The sequence below is a fragment of the Nomia melanderi genome, chromosome 4 (assembly GCF_051020985.1).
Source record: "Nomia melanderi isolate GNS246 chromosome 4, iyNomMela1, whole genome shotgun sequence".
Lineage (NCBI taxonomy): Eukaryota > Metazoa > Arthropoda > Insecta > Hymenoptera > Halictidae > Nomia > Nomia melanderi.
This window is the reverse complement of record NC_135002.1, coordinates 15,787,094-15,802,257: the sequence shown is the minus strand read 5'-3', so window position 1 is coordinate 15,802,257 and position 15,164 is coordinate 15,787,094. Positions and strand designations below refer to the sequence as shown.

Genomic DNA, 15,164 nt, shown 5'->3' with positions numbered 1-15,164 from the left:
AGCGAAAGTAAAAAAATGGGAAAAATTATTTAACAGCTTGCTTTGCTTTCAGTTATCATTTTTGATAAGGCATATCAAAATAACCGTGATATCGTAATTACGTGTAAATTTATGAATTAATACCTGAGTAAGTCTGTAAGATGTTAAGATATCTTCAGACAAGACGATTAAAATAACACTTTTCAGATAATGCTAAAAAAAAGGAAAAGAAAAAACTTCACTTTCTTCAGAGAAAATTCAAATAAATGTCACCGTCTCAACAACAGCCCGACATGTATGATGCGAATCCCTTGCCCTGGCAATGAACGTGGAATAGGTGCGCTTCTGTCAATGTGGGTGTAGAGAATGTAGGCTGTTTTGACGGGGAGATCACGTGATTAAGTACAGTATTTCCTTCGTTATAAACTTGCGGTTCGTTACCGGTGACGAGCTTATAAAGAGGTAGCCGCCAGTGGCGGTTCGTTTTTGTTTTCCAACGCACAAGAGCGAGAGAAAACGAAAGCACAAGAGAAACGGTCTGAGGCTGCCTATAGGCCCAAGCTGAACTGGTAGGGACGGCAACGAGCTTACAGCGTGAAGGACAAATCGAACTTATAGTGAGAAAATATTGTATTCATGTCAGCCGTTGCCACCACCACCACCACCAGCAGTGCTGTCGTCGCTGACCGGACCGACACTATGCCATGATCCGTAGATACGCAGACTCAACCATTCCTACATCTTTCGGAAGCGAGCGTGGTTACGCGAGATCTGTAACGTGCATGTACACGTACGCACGAGTGTGTGCGTGTCGCCACACTGGTTTAATAGATACGAGAATACGATAGAGACAAAAGCTGCTAAAGTAGTAGACAGAGAAGCACGGTAGGAGGCCAGGCGTAATGTTGGCTCAGTGGACGTTACGGTGTTAAAAACGGGTATAGTGAACTTCGATCGACGACGTGATACCCGTGAAAGAAATCGAAGACGCGTAAAACTCGCGGCAGTTCTCTGCCAACCGAGCCAGAGACATGAACGGGAAAGGCGGTTCCATGTGTACACACGCGTACAGAAAATCGCCTGCAATTAAGAATGTGATGCTCCGCGCGTTTCCAAAAGTATACAATGATACGCGGCCCCTTTAAGGACCTTGTGTTATCTCATTGTGTTTACATACCCGTACTATCATAAGTGTACGTGTGCGTGCGCGCGTGTGTATGTGTGCGTGCGAAAAAAAGCAAGGTGGAGTATTTGTACCAGAAAAAAGACACTGGAGGAGGGTGAGAGGAAGGGGGCGGGAGGGAGGGAGGGAAAGAGAATACATGCATGCAATCGACAAAACGTCTCTTTGCCATAAGAACGCATTAGTGTTTTGGTTGTGTGTTAATATCACGTATTAACGTTGGATGATCGAGCCGTGGATAATTCGCTCGGGTCGGCGTTGCCTTTGGCTGACAGCGGTGCGGCACGATCAAAAATATGCGTATCTTTCCGAGCGGTTCTTCCTTTCCGAGTTCGTCGTGCGCGATCGATACGTCAGTTCGTCGCGATGTGTTAAGTCAATCCATTGTCTGACAATGCCATTCATAATGTTCGTTGGTCGAACATGTCATCGGTTTCATGATTACTTTAATAAATAGTATAATTAGTTATTTATTTGTCTCGTCATCGTCGCGGTGAATGACGATAGTGTCGGTGGTGTCGGGTGGTAGTGACAGTGACGACGACTACGACGACGACGGCGGCGGCGGCGGAGGCGGCAGCGGCGGTGACGACGACGACGAAGACGACGGCGGCGGCAGCGACAGTGGTGGTAGAAATAGCTGTGGCGACGGCGGTGGCGGCGGTGGCGGCAGCGGCGGTGGTGGCGGTCGAATGGCGGTCGCGGTGGCGATCATGATAGTGACGGTAGCGACGGTAGTAACGATAATATCGAAAGCAGCGACGATAGAAACAACGGCAGTGATAACGAAGATCGCGAAACAATGGATACGCTTATAATCAGAGGGATTTCGTCCGCTAAAATAAAACGATAGATGGAAAAATATGCAAGCGAAATCAACAAGAAGCAAAAAGAGAAGAACTGATTACGAATAAAAAAAGAGAAAAAGGAAGGATTCGCGAGCAAATAAAGTGGATAAATGTAAAATCGAAACGGATATAAAACAGTCTCGACAGTGGTAGGTTCGTTTACAGTGGCGGGTATATGGTCTTTTTTAAATACATCTGTATACACACTCGTTCTGCAAGTACAAATTATCATGTGCATGGAAGCGACGTTGCGATGGACAATAGACTGTGGATAATAGATAGTCGCATCTTTGTGTTGAACATAATATTACGGCAAGGGGAACAGACTTAGAGAAAGACATATGAACGGGTTAAGCGTGTACTCGTCTCGCGTGCCAAAGGAGAAGCGACTGGATGTAACAGTGCATCATCTGAAATGAATACATCGTATGGTTGCTTGCTAATGCTATTTATCCCCCGTGATCGTGAATGTGGACTATATAAATGACACAAGTGTTGGATTAAGCAGTGCGAAGTGAACGCGTGTAGGTTTTGTATATTGTAGGTGTAAATACGCCTATGTTACGACTCGTACGAAAAAGCGTGGTATGTCACGGGCTGTCTCGAAGATTTCATGCAACGAACGAGCTCGCTGTCTTATTGAATATTTTCACGCACGAAACGAATAATGGAGACGCTATTGCCTGGCAATACAAACAGTCAATCGTATAGTCCGCAATTAAAAACCGTCTTAAAGACATATCAGCTATCCGCTGTGAAAAGCTTACAGGGTCCGAGCTCGGCCCTGCTTGGTATGGACTGCAAGAGCCTATTACAAGATCAGGCACCTTGTTACTCCCCTTCGAGCCGATCGAGTAATTGTGTCATTGATTCAGCATCAGAACAGGTCTCTACGAAAGATATTGAAAAAGATAATAATCTGTCGGTCACACCTCTTGTGCCGTGTAAAGTTCGCAGGACGGATCAACCGCTTGAAGACTCCGATGAAGATCCTCAATTGGAGCGGTCGAAAAATGTTTGTGAGAAGAGGGAATTGGAATTTCAAATCCCAATTTTAACCGCTCCCGACCAAAGTTGTTCTGAGAGATGCGAAACAGTTTTAGAGGGTGAAAGGATATCCTGTTTTGTGGTAGGAGGTGAAAGGAGGTTATGTTTACCACAGATTTTAAATACAGTGCTGCAAGATTTCTCCCTTCAACAGATTAATCAAGTTTGCGATGAATTGCAAATTTATTGCTCACGATGTACGAGAGATCAGTTAGAAGAACTAAAACATTCAGGAATTCTGCCGCGCAATGCTCCTTCCTGTGGCCTTATTACACAAACAGATGCCGAAAGGCTTGTCAGTGCTTTGCTCTTAAGGACAGAATCGTGCGACCCATCTAAAGTTGGTCAAAACGAAGATAATACTGAAAAGAAAGTGTCTAATAAAATTGATAGCGACAAAGAAGCCATTGTCAAATTTAAAGTGTATCATGAGTGCTTTGGGAAATGTAAAGGCATTTTTGATGCAAGTTTATTTGAATCTGATGATTCAGTATGTATAGAATGCATTGAATGTGGCTGCCAATTTTCACCTCAATGTTTTGTTAGACATGCCCATAGATCTCTTGAAAATCGTACTTGTCATTGGGGCTTTGATTCTGCAAACTGGAGATCATATCTGTTACTTTCACGGGAACAAGAAAATTATAATAAATCACTCAACGTATTTCGAGAATTAAAAGAAAAACATCTAATACTGGGTTCCAAACGAAAATCAGAGGTATTATACTTCATGTATTATTTCTTTAGAGTATTTATATTTGATAAAATCTTTTAATTTTACAATTTAATTAATATTAATTCTATATTGAAACACAAATAGAGAAGGAAAATAAAGAATCCTTTTCCAGTTTCGTCATGATTCAGAAAAATGGACTAAACGAATTAGAAGAGATGTTGTAGCAAGGGATGAGTGTCCAGGAATATATAATGGAAGTGGCTTAGGCTTATATCATCCTGTATCTCAGGTAGCTAATGCAACTGATCCATATTTACAAATGCAATGGGCAGTTTTTGAATTAGCGGCTAGAGGAGCATCAGCTTTTAGACCTTGGAATACCACAAGTACTTGCAAGCACAAAGATAGGTAAGGATAGTATTGAACATAATAAAGAATTTAAAATAAGAAAATAATAAGTTTTACAATAAATACGATTCTCTCTGTGAACAGTTCATCGCTGGTGCCTGCATATTTAAGTCGAGGTCCACCTGTACTGCAACATCCAGAACATGTGGTTCCTCTTTCTGAATGTAAACGTTTTGAACCACATTTTCAACCAAATGTAGCCTTAGCACCTATACCTGCACCATCAGTGCCTGTAGTACTTCCACCTTCTGCTCATCATCAGCGTCGACATCATCACGAACATAAACGTTATAATCATCATTTATCAAGCCCTAATGAAAAAAAAGAGCCTCCATCGGACAGTGTGAAACTTGAAAAAACTTCTCTTAGTTCTGGATCTAGTGTTGGCACTTATTCTGTATTCCCATCATACACACCTGAAAGCAATCAGAAAGAATTGCCACAGAAAACTAAGAATGAAGTTGGTGAAGAGGAAGAGAGTAGTACTGCGGTAACATCTTCTACAGTAAACATAGAACCACCTTCAGCTGAGATTGGTACTTCTGCACTGGAAAGCGATTCTGATTCAGAAGGAACAACAGCAATAGATTTAGAAGATAGATTATTAGCTTTAGAAGTACCGCAAGATGTCCTGGAACTAGCACGACGTATAGTTTCAGAGAATGCACAGTTACGACGTCATCGACGTTCGGATGCACGCGAAATATCTCGATTGCGCAATCAATTGCAAATGCAACAGCAACTACAATCATCTAACAGTGGTGATAAAAAGGAGGAACCAGCAAATGCAAGTGCAGCAGACAGTACAGAAGATAGTGAAGAAACGGAAGCTGTAATACCTTCAAATAATAAAGAGTCTGAACCTGTTGTTCTAGCAGTTAGTAAAGAATAAAATCAATGATTAGTGTTTTTTAAATTATTTAATACAAAACTGCTCAGCAATTTTTTGCATCGCTTATCTTTTGGCCAGATAGGCGTGCATTAAATTTAGTATTAGCTCTACTAATAATGATAAAATTCTAAATGAATAAAAAACTGTTTAGGTTTATGTGATACATAGAAAGCCTTCAACATTGTAACATTTAATTTGAAATTTTTATTGTAATCATATTTTATTGTATCGATTTTTAATTAAAATCGACTGTAGATATTGTAATATATGGAAGAGCAACATAAGTTAACCAGAATTTACCATGCCATTTAATAGTTATACTTAAACGATCATTAAATAAGTTTTTCATGCATATTAAATATGCACACCACAAAGATTTTTATGATCATACATTTAATTGAACAATTAAATGGTGATCAGAAAATAAGAGATTAGATTGCTTTCCATTTACTTTTTATAGTCATGATCGCATAATGTAAATACATTCAAGTATCATAGGTGTATGTTTATATTAATAGCATTATCATGCAAAATATTGCTAAAGTACAAAAAACCTTTAGGTGCTATATTGTTATATTAGGAATGTTCTAAGCATAAATCTAGGTGTATTTCAGCAGTTCATACTATACCATAATATCAAACACCTTAATTATGTTTCGTTTTTATCTTTATAGTATCAAAAACAAATGAAATGTCATTTTCTGCTATGAACTCAATTTGGACGATTATTTGCAAATAAAATAAGTTAATTATTTAAACCTCTAAAAATATACAAGTGATATTACAGGGAATCGCGAAAATTTAATTTATGTATACAAAATTACTAATTTTTTGTATATTGAATAATTCTTATATTATTTTATAACAAATAGCTAATTTCAATTTCTTGCAATTAAATTTATTGCATTGTGAATAATTGGATTAAGAAAGGGATAAACGTTATTTTATTAAAAACGTAAAGAATCGCGATGTGCATAGTTTTTTGTTTTTCTTTATGTAATATTGTATAACATCCACAAGTAAGAACTATTTTATTAATGATTATTAATTTTTAGCAAAAATACTGTAGTATATAAAATTGCTATAACAAATGGTTACATAGAATTATTATTCTTTTTGGTATTAATATTTATTTGAGACATTGTACCTACATATCATTTTAGTTGTATTTAAAATTTGGAAAATATTTAACCTTGTGGGTCGTGAAATTTTAAATGTGATTTATTAAAAATAATTTTACGTGATCGGAAATTAAGTTTTATAATGTAATTTATACTTCTAGGGGATTATGGAGCAAAATTATAAGCACAATTTTATGGTTTATTGACTACTATTCTTCTTTCTGCTCATTATTATGGTGTGTACATGCAATAATAGGAAAAATACATTTTTTGAAATATTTATGATAAACCAACACTGATTTAGAGATATACCTAGATACGCACTAGATGTTTAAGAGTAAGACAACATGAATACAGAAATATAAAGATATATATAAATATTTATATTATACATATATAATATATATATTTGTATATATCTTAAACATACATTTTTTAACTTCCATTCTTTTTTTGTAATATCATGTACTCTTTTATTTTGTTAAATTTGTTGTCATTGTTTCACTTGTTTTATCTTGCAATATGTGAAATTACTATAATCTAAACATGAATTCCTTCTACTTGACTGCAATTTTTGATAAATTGTACTTCAGATATCATGATCTTGTTTTTGAAAATATAATTAAAAATTCCAAGTACATAAAGTATTTAAAAGATTCAAAGTATATTGAAAAGGTTGTTTTATAAGCTTCAAAAGCTTTTTGTATTGGATACATACTAGAAATATGATATAAATCCTACACATATTTACATACTATAGTGAAACCAGTTAGTTATACATTTGTGTATTTAAAACATACATACACATATATTTCGAGACTGCTTCGAAGATCTCTTATCATATACATTTTTCTAATGTAACAAGAGTGCCAGTAATTCTTGTATCACATCAAAGCACAAGGCATAAGAAGTTTCCATTTTCAATTTTATTACTCGCAACACTAGCTTTTTGAATAAAAGTGAATGATAAATTTTCAAAGCAATCTGTTAGAAAAGGAAATTGAAGGTGTATGATATAATGGATTATATAGGATAAATGCATTCACTATTATACTTCATATAACATTTGGTCAATACATATGACATATATACGTTACATCATAATGTTGTAATATTATAAGCATCCCACCTACGGTTAAGAATGTAATAATTTATGATTTTCATACACTCTCAGTTTATCATAGATATCTAGAATATGTCGTAAAATAGTAACATATATGAATTGCATAAAACTCGGTTTTTCAATATATTTGAGATCTGCATATGAAGTTTCAATGAATCATGTAACTGCCATGACTAAAGATGTATCTTAATTTTGAATGGGTGATGTATTAAGTTAAAATGGGAAATTACAAATAAATACATAATATGCGACGTCTGATTTTATTAACATATGTCACGATACGCGACGTCTTGATGTGGATTTCGTTCGTTCGAATAAATAACAATTTGCTAATTGGCTTTTACTTGATTAAAATGATTCATAAAAACAATATTACCGAGTGTTTCATAAATAAGAAGAAATCGTTATTGTTATAATATATTTATTTAACTTTGAGAAAAGAAAAAAAGAGTTGTGAGCAGTAGCTAATGTAACTATTGCATTCGTTATTATGAATGTACATTTCATATTTGAAGCGCATTCGATATGCGTATAATTAACATATTAATATTTAAGAACTCGTTCGATTTTCATTTCGAGTAGTAGGCTATAATAGGTTTCTTTGTTCGTGTTGCAAGTAGAAGTATGAAATACTAATCGAACGAGTTTCGAGGTCTTGTTTTCTCTATCGCGTTCATAGATCGAAATTCAAGAAAATAAACTATTGAATGAAAAATAAGTAGTTTATTACTCAATAAAGGATCGTTCGATGCAAATGGTTTCATATAATTGGGTGATTTCAATGCTGTTGCTTCGTGTATGAATTTATGTATGAATAATTAGGGTATCTATTGGTCTCGTTATAGTTGTTAAGTAGTAGGAATTCTTTCGAATACGAGTTCGAGATTTTTGTTTCAGTTATCGTAAATTTAATTCAGCGAAGAGATGAATAATAAACAATTTATCGGGGATGTGGTACCGTATATTTTGATTAGTCAAATGTGTCTAGAGAGTCGGTTTAATATCCTCTCAAGTACACTGTCAATAGTTTATTTTCTTAATCATAAACACATTTATCCTACAATTAAAGGCATAATAGATTTAGAATACAAGTGTTTCATAATAAACATAGAAATATTTTTAAGGAATAAAGCGTGTCATTAAATATATAAAACAAGTGCAATATGAAAGTACAAAATTTAACCTTTCATTTGAACTTTGTATGTTTTACAAAAAAAAAACAAGAAAGAAAAGGATATATGGGACAACTTCTCCGGTATTCTAAATTCTAGTTATAAGAATTTCGAAAATATTTTACCACTAGAGTTTCAAAAACCTGTAAGACCATGTCCCTAATAACGTACTTATATAGCGTTGAACTTTTGAATATTCTCTAACAATAAACAAAGGAGCGGTTTAGAACAATTTAATAATAAACCATTTTCTAATCGCTTGAACGTTATCCTGAATTTTGTAAAGATCGAATATTTATATTCGAACGACGAATTCCATATTATTTATGGATCGATATATATAACAATGGATATTAAGTAGTTCCAGTAGCGATCTGATTGATCTTTGGTATAATTGTAGAGTAAATGTACATATAATTATTTTCCAAAAAAATACTCATTGTTAAATGTATATGACGGAAACTGTTATAGATAAGGCTATTATCGTCATTTATATTAATTGAGATAATAAACGACATTTCGATTAAATAAGATTTTACCATATTATTGTATCAATTTTAGACATTAGTGTATATTTAAAAAAAAAATGTTGTTTATATATTGTACATATGTGACATACTTTTTATTTTTCTTTCTCGCAAATGTCTTACTTTCGCTGAATAAAAGCGCGACACAGTTTCATACATTTCACTTATACATAAATTATAAAATTTGACTATACAGTGTTACATTTATTGAATATTATTTAAAATTATATTATCAACTTTTACTATACCAATCCATTTTGGGATTAAAGAATTCTGTATTAAATATTGTTTAATTTCGATATTTTTATGTTTTTGAAAGTTGTTACTTTGCAGTGTTATCAATTAAAATCAGAATATTCCATTTTAAAGAAGAATACTATCAAATAATTAACGATGATCGCATATTGAGGATGATATGCCGCCACACACGTGCAATCACATAAGCTACTACCTGCAATACGTTCGTGTATCGTTGCGCCGTCTACCTGTTGCATTCACCACTATAAGTACCTGAATTTCAGTTTCATCCAAAATCCTTTAGGAGAACGAAAGACTAATTAGGTTTCTGGTTCGAGACTTTACCGTTATACTCTTAGTATATTTATTCGTATTTCTCAGTGTAAAATACCTTAAATATTTTTACTTGGGCTTTATTGCTTTTCCGCAGAAGACTTGTATAACAGTTACTGACAAGTTTAATATGTGTACCTCTCTTATATTGTGTCTGATCCCAGTGATTTTTTGACATTTAACGATTCATGTTTTGGAAGTGTAATTTTGAGGTAACTTTGAGAGAACAGAATGGCTTTTTTATGCCCAGTTCGTATACGACGAGGAAAGAAAAAGAAACGTGAGTAAAATAATCATCGCATTACGTTTTTAAAAACTTTGTTTCATAAGAACTTGAAGAGTTGCATATTCTTCCTTTTTTTCGTAACAGTACATGTACTCAGTGATTTATGTTTTTACTGGCATTAAAACAAATGAGACCAAAATTTGAAAGTATAAATAAAATACATAAATTATTCGCAGAATAATACATTCAAAGCAGATCGTCCGAACAACTTTCGTGTTTTGGAAGAAGAAAGAAATGTTAAATAAAAGATTCTTTCGCTTCCAGGTGAAAGTTATGAAACCACATTAAGATTATAGTCATGTTTTTAGAAAAATTTCGTTCTTTTATACCTATTAGATATAACACTTCTTCCTGCTTCTAGGTATTTCATACATCTTTTAAATTCTACATCCCCAAGAAAAACATTCATATGGTTTTCTTCACTTCAAAACTTCATATAAAGAGAAATAAAAATAATGCAACCATGTAATTTAAATAATTTTTTATGATACAGCTGGAGTACATAATTTTAATTTGGAAAAAGATTGTGTTGGAGGAGGAGGTACAGGTTTGGGTTTAGGAACCAAAGTACCATTGCCACCTGGCCGAATAACAGGAAGTGCTAGTATTGAAACTTTAGTTAGAGTAGGTATTGAAAAAGAAAATGGACTTTCACCAGATAGTAAAATGGTCATAGTCCATGATTTTACGCCTTGTGTTGACGATGAACTTCAAGTAAAACGTGGCCAGGTCAGCAGTTTCTTATTTTGTATTGCACTAGGAAAATGTAAATAATTCCTTGTATTTTTGTTTTTATTGTACCATCTTGTATGTGCTTTATATTTCATAAAAGTATATCTAACTTTATTTTGTTTAATATTCAGTGTAAAATGCACTTTTTGATGGTGTTGTTTTCTGCATGTTCTAGGTTGTAAATGTTTTGTATAGAGAGAATGATTGGGTATATGTAATAGCAGCTGACACTAGAATGGAAGGCTTTGTGCCACATTCATATTGTGCACCTTACACATCTCAGCTTGCTGAATTAACACTTGCTACTCTTATGAACAATGTGAAAAAGAAACTACCAAGATCTAATGAAACTGATTGTGATTTTACTGGTACAGGTCGTTCACAAACAGTAGATACACAACAAACTGACACAGGATCTGCATCAGACTGTGAAAGTTATGCTCGTAATGTTACTACTGCCGATGCAAATGTTAATAGATCTAATATCACACAATCTCAAAATTCTATTCAAACTATATCTTCTCAGCCAGATGTACATCCTTTCTTTAAGGTAAATATCCAAATATTTTAATGTAAATGCATTAAACAAATAAAAATTTGATATACAAATTGTAGGATCCATCAGCTGGAAGATACATTGTTCTTTATACTTTTGTGGCTAGAGATGAAAATGATGTTAGCGTTGAAAGGGGAGAATTTGTGACTGTACTTAATCGAGACGATCCTGACTGGTTTTGGGTACTTAGGCATTGTGATGGCAATGAAGGATTTGTACCATCTGGATTTGTGTACCCAGGACATGTTCTTCATTCTTATGCAACAACAACTACCACAACTACCACTACTACTACTGCAGCTACAGCATCTGCAGAGACGCATAGTTTAGGTAAATTTGATTTTTTAAAAATCAAACGAAGAACCAATTGAAAATGTGAAGTTGAAAAATTAATTTAAACAATATTTGATGTATAGGAAAAGGTAATAGTACTATATCAGGAAATGAATCATTGCAACAAAAAGGTTTACGAGATTTTCGAGATGAAACTAATGGAACAGAATTAGTTGTACTTTATGATTATAAGGCGCAGGCGCCAGATGATTTATCAGTGAGAAGAGCTGATTGGATTTATGCAGATTTGGGAAATCAAACTGTAGATGGTTGGTTGTGGGCATATGCACCCAAGACTCGCAAATATGGTTTTATTCCAAAAGCATATGCCCGTCCTCCTGCTATGACAAGCTTATGATACAAACTATAATCTTATGTATCTTGCATTTTATGCATATATTCAACTAATAAAGTACTTTTACATAATACTGCATTTTAAACAATACTCAGCCATGTGGATACATAAGAATTATGTCTTTGTAAGTATTTTTGTTAACACTATTAGCGAATGTTTTAATAATTTTATTATTTATATTTTTTCATAATATAGTTAATGTACAGTAACATTAACATTGAGCATAGCACAATCGGATGTAACGTGATTAAGGAGACCTTCATGCAGAACTATACAATCACCTGTTAAAAAAATATCTCGAGGACATTGGGCTGTTCTTAATGAATTTATTGGACCTGTATAGGTCAAGGAACGTAAGCCTTCGGTATCAAGCTTATCCACAGCCTATTGTGGAAATAGCATATTTTTATTATATTCATAACAAATATTATGTATATAGATATAACCATATGTCTAACTGAATATTTTTATTGAATATACCTGAATACTACACAGAAGTTTCTCTGTAGTGTTTCCAATATCTAATCCAGCGACCCAGGCAATAATTATGTTTTTGTTGCAGTAATTAATTTTATTACATTGATCTGTGCAATTCAATCGAGCAGCTAATACTGATAATGGTAATCGGTTCCGAAATTTTTGATTAATTTGACTACCGTTGAACAGTCTTGCGACAGGATCTCTTATTATGAAGATATGTTTAAGGAATAGATACGAAGTTAAATTGTACCTTGTTTTAGTAAAAGTATATCCTATACTCACGAGAGTTTACCAGAAACTAAAAGAAGGGCAAGACATCGGCTAGAGTGTAAAGATAAAGCATTGAAACTGACGATAAGCGTGCTTTTAATGCCTGGTTCCACATTCAAAATGGGTACTTCCGGGTGATCAAAAATAAAATGATGCGTTAATGCTGAAAAAGCAACATTTATCGCACAATCAATTCGTGGACATCGGATAGGTCTGCGAGAACATTCTGCTGTAATTTGCCCATTAATTTTAGTTTCAGATGCATGCATATCCAGATTTCCTCTTTTATATAGATTACAGTGACTGTGTTGTTTTTGTTTACTATCACCTTTATCTATATTGCTTTGATCTTCAACATGATCGCAATCAGTGCTTTCTTCAGAATCATTGGCAGTATAGCATCCCCATGTATTCTTTTCTATGTTCGTTACTGGTGTTGAATAATTTTGATTCCTAGACTTAACATGCAACTGCTGAGGTTGATGATGCCTAATAAAAGACTCTGGTTGTTGAAGCAATACTTGCATTTTTCTTGGACGAATATATATGGAATTTAAACTGGTATTGCTCTCTTGAGACAAACTTAAATTTAAGAATTGAAATTGGGCTTGGCAAAGAATGCAACATAGATCTGTAAAATGTAATTGTAATCTAGAAACTGCTATGTTTTGTTTGTATAAGTCTGTTTAGATTAATTTAGTCAATTTAAATTTCTTACATATGTATATGCATTAGAAATAGTATTAATTCAATAAAAAACATCATATTAATAATAATTACAATAGGTTATGCTAAAGTCTACTTTAAACCACCTGATGGAATAATAAATTGTTGAATACAATGATTGCACAAAATATGCTCTTCAGAACAAGGTTGATGAAAAGTAGAATTCATATTTTCTGCAGTAAGATGACAAATAGCACAAACTCCCAACATTCTATTTAGTTGCTGTGAACCTTTTCCTTCATCACCTTTTTTCTCATTTCGTTTTTTTTCATCGTCAGTTATTCTAATTCTACATTCTCTTTCCTCTTGCAGCCTCCTTTCATCATTTAATTGTTTTAATTCTGCATGCTAAAAAAATTCTAACGATTTATTTTTGTGTTCAAATTATTTTTTATAATTTTTTCTCTAATATTATTTATGTAATTAGTTGAATTACAAAATATATTATTATTCAACATTAAATCACGTGTCTTTGGAATACTCAATCACGTGCCTCGTTCTGATTCTGTATCGGGTTGCAGTATACTTTATTAACTCGATAACTTTCGTTCTCCATTTCTTTGTCTCGATTCTCGGGTCAACTCTTATGTCTTTTTAAATGATAACCTTCAACGATCGTTTATCTTCTTTCGTTAGTATGATATTATTGCTGCAAAATGTAGACATTGTAGTCTACCTATTGTTACCATAACTTGGACAGTTCTGGTAGAAATTATGACTGTATATTTAAATACATAATACATTATACAGATTTTTTATCACTTTCATTAAAAAAACTAAATGGTTATTTGAGAATTATATAAGAATAAATAATATGTAAGAAAAAAACGTAATTTTCTTTAAAAAGATTTAATATGAAGTCGTAATGGCATGTTACTAACAAAGAGAAACAGATTGATTAATAAACGAGTAATTATTAAAATTATTAGTATTACCAAATATAATATCAATGTCAAACACTCACAAGTTATTTTTATCAACGTTCTTGAACATTCCGTATTCCAGTAGCTTTATGAATAATTTTCAGTGTAATATTTGAAGCAAAATTTTTTAATGGGTACTATAAATGTGTATATAAATAAATTGATTTGATAATTTTATTAACAAAAATTGTTATATTTTCAGTTTGCTATAATTTATTTAACAATGTTTTTTGTTCATCACAAGATAAACTTCGATACGTCCGATTTGTCAATTACAATTGAGGAACCATTTTGACATCTGCATTTTTGTCATTTTTTGATACCTTCAAATATTTGAGAACGTATCAAAAACTATAGATTTAGAATTCCCATATAATAATATTACCATTTTTTTTTATATTCTTTGCAACTCTTCATATAGTTCTTCGAATGTAAATTTTAGGTTCGTGTTAATGTTCTCGTAAACTGGCGAAAAGAATAATTTAACAACTTTAAAAAACCTTTATCGTAAAAATGAATAGTACTTACTAATCAGTACATACTTTCATATTAATTTACACAGAAAGTTACACTATTTGAGAATTGCGATATTAATCAAATTCTGTGTGCATATATAGCACAATGCATTATGGTAGGAACAATTTTTTTTTGAAAATCTCTTTGAAGACATGAAATCAACTTTCCAAATTTTCGATTTCTGCATGTTTTGAACATAAAACTGTAATAGTATAACATAACTTTAAATATGAGTAAAAGAATAAGAAATTGTTCTTTTTTATATTTCTGTCGACTGTCTCAGACAGTTTTTATAAACTGTCTAGTTTAAATAGTTAACTTTTTTCCATAACACTATTTCTATTTCTCATTATTATTTATCAGTAGAATAAAAAATTTATTTGTTTAAAAAAAATGTCGAGCCATGGATAAATTTTTTATAGTAAAAAGAAAGAATTGATT

At 32.9% G+C, this 15,164-nt stretch overlaps 3 protein-coding genes across 3 annotated transcripts; 2 read left to right on the top strand and 1 right to left on the bottom strand.

Moving 5' to 3' along the window:
• Positions 1 to 2,677: 2,677 nt before the first annotated feature.
• LOC143174464 (uncharacterized) lies at positions 2,678 to 9,054 on the top strand. The gene is made up of 3 exons (XM_076366990.1): positions 2,678 to 3,775; positions 3,906 to 4,141; positions 4,226 to 9,054. Exons 1-3 carry the CDS (start codon positions 2,678 to 2,680, stop codon positions 5,031 to 5,033), a joined length of 2,142 nt encoding a protein of 713 aa, XP_076223105.1. The 3' UTR covers positions 5,034 to 9,054.
• A 377-nt stretch (positions 9,055 to 9,431) lies between these two features.
• On the top strand, positions 9,432 to 11,881 carry LOC116425259 (SH3 domain-containing protein Dlish-like). Its single transcript, XM_076366992.1, has 5 exons — positions 9,432 to 9,826; positions 10,326 to 10,561; positions 10,740 to 11,114; positions 11,180 to 11,450; positions 11,537 to 11,881. Exons 1-5 carry the CDS (start codon positions 9,778 to 9,780, stop codon positions 11,809 to 11,811), a joined length of 1,206 nt encoding a protein of 401 aa, XP_076223107.1. The 5' UTR covers positions 9,432 to 9,777; the 3' UTR covers positions 11,812 to 11,881.
• Positions 11,799 to 15,116, bottom strand: LOC116425253 (uncharacterized). The gene is made up of 4 exons (XM_076366993.1): positions 13,371 to 15,116; positions 12,571 to 13,189; positions 12,289 to 12,490; positions 11,799 to 12,192 (listed from the first exon to the last, which is right to left on the bottom strand). The coding sequence occupies exons 1-4, from the start codon at positions 13,492 to 13,494 to the stop codon at positions 12,004 to 12,006; spliced, it is 1,134 nt and encodes a 377-aa protein (XP_076223108.1). The 5' UTR covers positions 13,495 to 15,116; the 3' UTR covers positions 11,799 to 12,003.
• Between the last annotated feature and the right edge of the window lie 48 nt (positions 15,117 to 15,164).